The sequence below is a fragment of the Lolium perenne genome, chromosome 1 (genome assembly GCF_019359855.2).
Source record: "Lolium perenne isolate Kyuss_39 chromosome 1, Kyuss_2.0, whole genome shotgun sequence".
In the NCBI taxonomy this organism is placed as follows: Eukaryota; Viridiplantae; Streptophyta; class Magnoliopsida; order Poales; family Poaceae; genus Lolium; species Lolium perenne.
This window is the reverse complement of record NC_067244.2, coordinates 187,627,623-187,637,267: the sequence shown is the minus strand read 5'-3', so window position 1 is coordinate 187,637,267 and position 9,645 is coordinate 187,627,623. Positions and strand designations below refer to the sequence as shown.

Here is a 9,645-nt window from a genome sequence, read left to right as displayed (position 1 = left end):
CACCAGATTGAAAGTTGGCTTGACCTCCCACAAAACCTTCACCACTTGTGTCTTGGCCCTCCAAATCGATAGTATTCTCTGGACACTCTACCTCGACGGGTTTCCCCAAAGGCTCATTTGACCCCATTGCAAACTTTCCTGTTGCTAGCTTATCGGCAAAGCAAGCTTCCATATACTCGAAGTTGACAAGTGGTGTGTTCAGAAATTCAGCATCCCTAGGAGTGTCCTACAGAACATGTTTCCAACACATTTCAGCAACAATGTACAACAACAGAACTATGATATTTCAGCCATGTGTAATAAGCTACAGAGGTAATACCTGAGTGTGGCCCAAATAATGTTGCTCGTCTAGAAGAATCATTTTTTTATCATCATCCCAAAGTGCCCCGCTTAATACTCTCAACTTTTCAATTCGTTGATACCTTATCTTCCACTTGCGTAGATGATTGGTCACTTGGGTGGTAGTCACTTCGTAACCGACAAGTTGAGTCAAAGCTTTTGCAGCTTGAGTAATATGTATCTCTTTGAATCCTTTGTCTGTCTTCACACCTTTCGCCGCTATGCCGGCTAGACATCGCATCATGCATGCTGACATAGGAGGGGTCCAAGTCATCACCTTCACGGTCTTCTTGGCTTTAGCACCAACATCCGGAACTTCCTCCACAGATTCAGCCATCTACACCAAACAAATTACATCATTATATAGCAATTTTCAGCAAAAATAACATATTCCAGCAACATAAACACATATTCCAGCAACATAATAACATATTCCAGCAGTAAATATGATATTCCAGCAACATAATAACATATTCCAGCAGTAAATATGATATTCTAGCAACATAATAACATATTCCAGCAACATAATGGCATATTCCAGCAGTAAATATGACATTCCAGCAACAAAATAACATATTCCAGCAACATAAACACATATTCCAGCAACAAAATAACATATTCCAGCAACAAAATATGATATTCCAGCAACATAATAACATATTCCAGCAGTAAATATGATATTCCAGCAACATAATAACATATTCCAGCAATATAATTGCATATTCCAGCAGTAAATATGACATTCCAGCAACAAAATAACATATTCCAGCAACAAAATGCAATTATTACATCAAGTCACAACACGATACATCAAGTGACAACACGATACATCAAGTCAAATCTGTGCTGCCCCCCTATTCGCCCACATCGCTTGTGCAAATTCGTCTCTCTTTTGTTTCCAAGTAGCGTCATTGTGCTCCACATTCTCCTCCTCATCGTCTTCCTCCGGTTCCCATGTTTCCTCTGGTGGGAAATATTCATCCTCTCCAAATTGAAGTACCCAATTATGGAGAATGGCACAAGCTATCACTACTTTGACTTGGGTCTTGTAAGGATGGAATGGCTTATTGTAAACAAATTTCCAACGATTCTTGTACGCAGCAAAAGCCCTCTCAATTGTTATCCTTAGAGAAGAGTGTCTTAAGTTGAACAACTCTTTATAATTTTCTGGATTATTCCCTCCACCATACTCCTTCAAGTGGTACCTTGTTTTACGGTACGGTGGAAGGAAACCCGGTTTCACACCATACCCAGCATCAACGAGGTAGAATTTTCCTATTAAATTGCAACTATCAGCTACAACAAGAACTAGTGATAAAAATATTACTAATAGGTTGAAATTATTACCTGGAGGAAGAGACAACCCATCATCCCTCTCCACAGCATCCGCAAGTACAAGGGCATCATGGGCTGATCCCTCCCAACCAGCAAGCACATAGGTAAACTTTAAATCAAAGTCTACCGCAGCCATAACATTTTGTGTAGTGCCTTCTTTTCTACCCCTAAATGCGGCTGAGATATTTTTTGGGACTCTAGCAAGCACATGTGTCCCATCAATTGCTCCAATACAGTCCTAATTTGTAAATACAAGTATTTGTTATCCATGAGTCTTTTCAAAATAACAGTATTTACATTTTTGAAGTGACAAAACAGTTTACCTTGAAGTAAGGATTGAAGCGGTTGTTTTCCTGAATTTTAGGGTGGATTTGAGTGGAGGGAGGACGGATCATCTCATCTCGCAACTCTCCAACAGCATATAGCACCGCCTTAAAATACCTACTAATAACTTCAATAGATCTTCTGAAAGTTGGCTGTAGAGCTCTAAACCTTGTGTTGTGCCCAACTACTAGGAGAAACATGGCTACTTGTTCCTCGATAGAAGTATGGATACTATCTTTCAATAATGACCTCTCTCTAAACAAGGTGCACAAGCGAAAAAACGGACTTCTTTTCATCCTTAGCTGATTTAAACAATTTGTGTCACTCGAATGATAGATATATCTCAGATTTGATTCCCTAGCTATATCCATGTCAATCCTACGGCCTATGGATATCATCGGTGTTTTCCTAGCTCTCCTTGAGATAAAAACCATGTATGCACCCATTACCGCTGCAAGACCGGCTGCCTTGACAATCAATTGGCGTCGCTTTCTTGCCAAATCATCCATCTAAACAATACAAACAATAATTTCTTCCTTCATACATGCACATGGAATAACATGCACTACCCACAGCAACAAAAAATACACACATACAACATGCAAATAAAGGCATAGGATGTGGTCATACCTCGGATGCAGGCTGTTGCCGGTGGTGGGCGATGTGGATGAACTAGGGTTTGGAGAAGCTAGGCGCACGTGCTGGAGAGAGGTCGGCGTCGGCAGTCGTCGGTCGTCGGTGAAGGCCGCCTCGCGAGGTAGAGGGAGGAGCCGCGCTCAGCCTGTACCGACCAGGGAGCTCCCGACCTCCATGGGGGCGATTGGGATTTGGTGGTGCCGGGCAGGGCCTGGACGGGAAGCGGGGGAGCTGCAGGGTGGAGGGCGGCCGGCTGCGGGTGAGAGGGAGCGGGGAGCCTGGCCGGAGAAGAGGAGCGGCGGGCCGGCGGGAAGATGGGCGACGGATGGCGATGCGGAGGAGCGCTTGCGTGACGAGGGAGTGGGGGCGACGGGGCGACGGGGTTGCGGGTCGAGGCGGATGCGATGCGGAGGAGCGGATGGGTGGGGATTAGTTCGGGATGGGTGGGGATATTTTCTGGGATGAGTTCGGCCGAGCCCGGGTGTGAAGCTGGATTTTCCCTTCCCAACTCGGCCTGGCTCACAGCCCGTATTTGCATGAGGTGGGCATAGCCCAGAGGCCTCACCCGACCTGCCAAACACCCAAAATTCGGCTGGGTTGTGAAAATCTGGGTTCACCCGGCCTAACAAACACACCCTTAGTGTCATCTATGTGCATCCACATCACTTTTTTTTTGATAAAGGATGTTTTATTATTTAAAGTTTCAATCAATATATCCAGCTTATGCATAATCAGAATGCACACACCGTCTAGAACGTTAAATTCACACGAAGTCACTACAAAGAGTGGAATGAAAAAAAACATAGCTAGTCATCCCACATCACGTGTTTGGCAGTCTGATCATTGTAGATCACCTTTGAAAGGAACTGGATTTTCGGAGGTCATGTGTCACATTCTTTTCTTCGCAACGGAGCACAACACTTTCGTTTTTCCATGCCCACAGATCCTTCAAAGAATAGCTGCTCACTCCACCAATGTAAACCTGAAAAAGAAGAAAAAAATGTATTGGTTACAATGACAATATGGACATACCGAGAATTCTATAGAAGAGATCGGAATACATATCTTGTGTATGTCCGAAGTTATGTATGACAATATGGACATATCAAGATGTAACAAATGAAAATATAGCCAGATTAAGAAGGACGTGCCTCACGCAGGTCTTCATCTTTGCACAAGAAAAACCGTACGACCGTCACCTTTATTAAATAGCCACATCAGTAGCCCCACGCCACCAGCCGATAACGGAGAAGACGACGCACTGTCGGGTCACTGAACAAGAAACTGGCGAAACCTCTCGCGAGCAATTGAATAAGGGATATTATGGATTGAATGTGTCAAAGAAGCAGTATATTGATAAAGAGGATGTATTCCAAAGTCAAAAGAGCAATTGGCCTGCTATTTTTTTTTTGTTTTGTTCTCTTTTGTAATTTGTAAATTCGAACAAACATAAACTAATGGGATTTCTATTTTCGTGCCCTCGGGTCCTTAGTTGTACTCAGTTTTCCCCAGCTCCTTAGTTTTTTCTCAGTTTTCCCCAATCCCTTGTCTGAAACCCTCACAAGGAGCTCAGAAGGGAGGAATCCCGTTCAGTTGACCGTTCCGTGCTGACGAATGGGGCCGCGTGATGTGGGGCCGCGTCGTGTGGGGCTGGTAGAAAGGGACCGTGGGACAGGACGAGAGCGTGTTTGGTTATACGAGCGGAGCGGGGGCCGTAGCGTGTGGGGCCGTAGCATGTGGAGCCGTGTGGATCCGGGACGTGGGCACGAGTGGTTTCTGTCTCTTTCGCCCTAATTAGCAGTTTTCAATGCACCTTTTTTCTCTCTCTCGCTCCATCTCATTCATTCTTGATTGCCCAAATTTGTAGCAAATCTAGAGCAGCTTCTCCTTCTGTTTTTTAACGCCATTTATTTCTTTATGCCTTCGTTTTTACCCAATCAGGTAGGAAATCTAGGGCACAAATCCAGAGAAAATATAGGATAAGCTGCATAGCATAGATATATTCACGATTGATCCAACAATACTACCGATAGATCCAACTTAAGCTACATTTTACATGAATTTAAGCTGCTCTACAAAAAGAGCAGTCACATACAGAGAGTGCAGTAGGCACGTTCAACGCCTCTAGGTAGCGCATGTGACTTGCTTGGAGGCTGCGCAGGTGAATCCCAAGTGCTTTATGTTGGGCCATGAATGCATGCATGTTCACGGCCGTTCCAACTCTAGCGCCACATCTGCCAATGGATTCAGCATGGTTCACCAGGCAGTTGAAGTCGGTGGCGCGGAGCTTCCTATTGCAGAAAGGGCACCTGTGAACGCCTCGAGCAAAGTGGCGATCGTAATGGCCGGACTGCAGCCTCCTGAGGACGTGATGAGTCTTGCTGTGGAAGGACTCGTCGTTGTTGTCGACGTCGCTGCTTTGCACCTGTCACGTAGCACCAAAGATCGCGCAAAAAACACGGAATCAATTGCAATGATGATGGAACAGAGAATGAATAAAAGATCATGCATGATAATATGGGCACGAAAAAAAGAGGTAGCCTCAGTTACATTGGACACACTTGTATCCAGGATTTGAGTCACTGAACCAAAGATCATGCACAAAAAATTTGTACACACCAATTGTTCACTGACCAAACCCTGAATCAATTTGTGCCCAAATATTCATCATCATCGGCACAAATTAACCGTATGGGATTGATTACTCACATAAGTTAACCGAATCTTAAACAAAAGCAAATCACAAACACTAATAACGCAAGATCTAGAACTAGAAACAGATGAACCGTAATAACACAAGATCTAACACACAAGGATTGAACTAGGAAAAGACGAACCCTAATAACGCAAGATCTAACACAAAATAATTGAACTAGGAACAGATGAACCCTAATAATGCTAGATCTAACACAAAAGGATTGAAATCGGATAAGTACAAGGGAACAAAGGGTTACCTCCGGCTCGACGTCAACGATGCTGGTATCATAGGGGTTCTCTGGCGCGACGTACAACACTGGTTTGTACGGGTCCCAATCGACGGGGGCCTGGACGGGGGCGGCGGCCGATGCGCCGGCGGCTACGTTGGAAGCAGCGACGGGGGCCTGGACGGGGGCGGCGGCCGATGCGCCGGCGGCCGATGCGCCAGCGGCTACGTCGAAAGCGCCGACAATGGGCATCTCATTCTTCTCCATCGCCGGCGGTTTTCTTCGGGGTTTTTTCTTCGGTTTTGGATAAGATGATGGGACATTAGAGGCGGTTGCAGTGAGAATGAGAGAGTGGGCGAGCGTCGAGGGATATAAAGAGGGGCTCTATAAAGACGAAGGTGTCGTGTACCGCAACACGCGTCCGCTATGCACGGTTGCAGCGTGCACCGCGACACGAGGCTAACCCTGGGACGTTTGGCGTACTCACTTATAACCCCGGGCCTTATACAGAAATTTTATCTGTACTCAGTTTTCCCCTCGAGTACTTAGACTGACAAGTGGAATATACTCAGTTTTACCCTCAAGTAGCTGGTCAACAGAGAGTCAACAAATGAGATTAACATAGCTAATTGAGTCATTTCATGCGCAAAAAATCAAAAAAAAAATAAAAACATAGTGGCACCTACTCATGGAGTCTTCCTATGCAACCTGCCACCTAGGAAACCTTAACAAACATAGATAAATCAAGTTTTACCATAAATTGTCACTTATCAGAATCACTAGTAGTTATGAAGATGCATGGTTTTCCACTCAAACCCCTTTGCAAAACATCTTCCCCAAAATATAGTTTGTCTAAATGAGGCCATAGTTGTCACAATCATGTATATTTGAATTGCAAATAATTTGATGTAGCTCAATATGAATTATATTGTACAAAACACACATTTTTCATTTTGTAATTCTTTTGTTTGAATCTCTTAGTCTATTTACTATTTACGTGCCCTTGGTTTCTTAGTACTACTCAGTTTTGCCCTCAAGTACTGTCACAAATGCGCACAGAAGCCCAAACTTATCCTGATTGGTTGAGCCATTGTCACACGGATCGACTCCACCAACCGTTGATCCACTGATCTAACGGGCAGTATACCCCTCTCCGTCTCTTCCTGGCCACCCCTCTCTCTCTCTCTCTTCGTGGCCACCCCCTCTCTCTCTCTCTGTCGGTGGACAGTGCCACCCATCTATCTATGTGCAATAACGAGTTTTCCACGTAACTATATTCCCTCTATTTATGCATTATTTTCCCAATATAAAAATGTTAAACTAAAAAGTGGTATAATTTTGGTGTAAACAAGAGACATACATATTTGCGGATTTCGGTGAATGCATTATTTGTCACCCCTCTAACAATTATCAATTCTCTTTAGCATTCCTTTTCTTTTAGGGAATATAGTTTGGGATATAGTTTTGGTAATTTGAAATGGCCCAAAAAGGTATAATTTTGGTATAAACATGAGGCATACATATTTGAGGGATTTCGGTGAATGGATTATTTATCACCCCCTCTAACAATTATCAACTATCTTTAGCATTCCTTTTCTTTTAGGGAATATAGTTTTGGTAATTTGAAATGGCCTAAAAGTGGTATAATTTTGGTACAAACATGAGACATACATATTTGGCATATTTGAGTGATTTCGGTGAATGGATTATTTATCACCCCTCTAACAATTATCAACTTTGTTTAGCATTCCTTTTCTTTTAGGAATATAGTTTGGGATATAGTTTTGGTTATTTGAAACGTCCCAAAAGTGGTATAATTTTGGTATAAACATGAGACATACATATTTGTGGGATTTCGGTGAATGCATTATTTGTCACCCCTCTAACAATTATCAACTATCTTTAGCATTCCTATATTCCCTAACACTTATATTTTTGGTAATTTCGGTGAATGCAACACTAACTTTGAAAACAACTACAAGTACATGTAACTGAATAATGGATTTGTAACAAGGGATCCCTTGTAACAACTTCTAGCGCCTGATGATCAATGATAAGAATCCGATCGCAATTATACAACAAAAAAACAACCAGCCATCAGATTAGCTTGCTTCTTCAACTCGATCAGCTGCCTTAACTGCTTGTTCATTTTCTTCAGTTCTCCCTTCACTTCCACCAGTTCTGCATTGGGAGCATTAGGCATAATCGGAACGGCATCTCTCTCTGCCGCATTCTCTACAGCAATCCCCCCTCCCCAATAGCGCCAATTGATTCCTGCAATTGAAGCCTCTGAACATACACATCGATCCACTTGAAATACCCGCATTTCTTCAGGATCTGAAAACAACAAAGTGAACCCTAAATCCCAAATTTGAGGGAATAACAAGAAAATCAAGAGAAAACAGAGCAATTGGAGCGAGATCTAACCTTATCCCCCTCTCTATATAGCAAGCTCTTGCATGCAAGGAACTCACGTCCACGGTTGCCGTTGTCATCCGTCTTACAGATCGACCACTTCAGAGGCTCCTGGCGTGGGCAGTCAGGGCATCTTGTCAAAGGCACGGATCCATACTGCGGCCATGAAGAACAGGAGGTCGAAGAGAAACTAGACATCACCCGCCTGCCGGAGAAGGGTTGCCGCTGGCGGAGAAGAAGAACAACGGGGCGCGGGGAAAGAAAGGGGAAGCAATGGCACGGGCACGGGCGCGGGGCTGGTTTGGGCTCCCATTTTGCAACGGTCACCTGGGTAAGTTGTGGATCCGGCGTGCTAACGTGGACAAGTTATGGGTCCCACGATGATCTGGATAAGTGGAGACGTGTCCACTGCGAGGCACCAATAGCGGCCCCACTTACCAGAACCAACCAACGGTCAACTAAACGGGATTCCTCCCGTCCGAGCTCCTTGTGAGGGTTTCAGACAAGCTCTTGGGCAAAACTGAGGAAAAACTAAAAGGCTGGCGAAAACTGAGCCCAACTAAGAACCCGAGGGCACGAAAATAGAAATCCCTAAACTAATTGGGTAGAAAAGGAGCGTAAAAAGATCCGTGGATTAGACTACCTATCTTTCCATGGTTTGTATTAAAAAAGGCTTGTGCTCCGGTGCTTTTTGGAAGTTTGTTTTGCATGACTTTCAAAGCAAAGATTAAAGGTTGTGATTAGAAGAACTAAACCACCTGCTTTCATTAAAGAATAGGTAATCTGGCCAATGCCCATCCATAGCCGTTACTTGCGAGACATGAACTGTTGCACGCGCAACTACCCAGCACCCACGATCTATCCTCGCATGTGAGTGCCGTTCGACCCCTTGCGGCCATGATGTCTGCGTCGCCATGAGAGAAGCCGGCCAGCGCGACCACCGTGGCACGACCACCTCGAACCAACATCATCACGCACTGACGCACGGCTTCTCCCGCGCTCAGTAACAACGTATTCCCGTTTGCATGAAGGACCAATTTATGAATGATGATCAGCCACTTGACCGTGACTACTGAGTCCATCTCCTGCAGCCTGCAGGTCCGGCCATCGGCAAACTTAATTTGGCAGCCATAAGAACGAGTAGGGTCGTGGGACGTGGGTAGTTGCAAGCTGCGGTCTTCGTCCGGTAAGGCGTGGATTTGAACTGTTAAAACTTCGGTGGGATTTGATCCCTTAATCACAACCATCAGTTTAATTGCTTTAGAAAGCGTACAAAAAAGTGTCGTAGAGCACCAGAGCACTCCTCACTAAAAAATGCAACACCCTGTTCTGACCATATTGCACTATGTATCATCATTTGGATGGGGCGCGAACGTCTGCTCTCATTCCCCCCTCCTCTCCTCTCACCTAGCTACAGTTCCTGCTCTTCTCACTTTCACCGGGCCGCTCCTCCTCCCTCTCCGCCGGGCTAGCCGGCCGGAGTTGGAGAGGAGATGGCGCCGGACTAGATAGTAGTAGTAGTAGGTTTGGTTTATGGTCCCTAGTGGCATCTGGCGAGTATGCCGGGAGAGAGGTGGCGGATCCCATCGGCTGGATCTGGCGCCGCGTCGTCTTCTTCCTCGACCTCATGGAGCTTCAGCGGTCGGAGCCAGAGGTGTGGCGGCGGAGGGAG

General features: G+C 45.0%; 1 protein-coding gene across 1 annotated transcript; it reads right to left on the bottom strand.

Annotated features, from left to right (window-relative positions):
• Positions 1–1,116: 1,116 nt before the first annotated feature.
• LOC139835028 (protein ALP1-like) lies at positions 1,117–2,369 on the bottom strand. The gene is made up of 3 exons (XM_071824979.1): positions 1,998–2,369; positions 1,687–1,912; positions 1,117–1,614 (listed from the first exon to the last, which is right to left on the bottom strand). The coding sequence occupies exons 1-3, from the start codon at positions 2,367–2,369 to the stop codon at positions 1,175–1,177; spliced, it is 1,038 nt and encodes a 345-aa protein (XP_071681080.1). The 3' UTR covers positions 1,117–1,174.
• Positions 2,370–9,645: the final 7,276 nt, after the last annotated feature.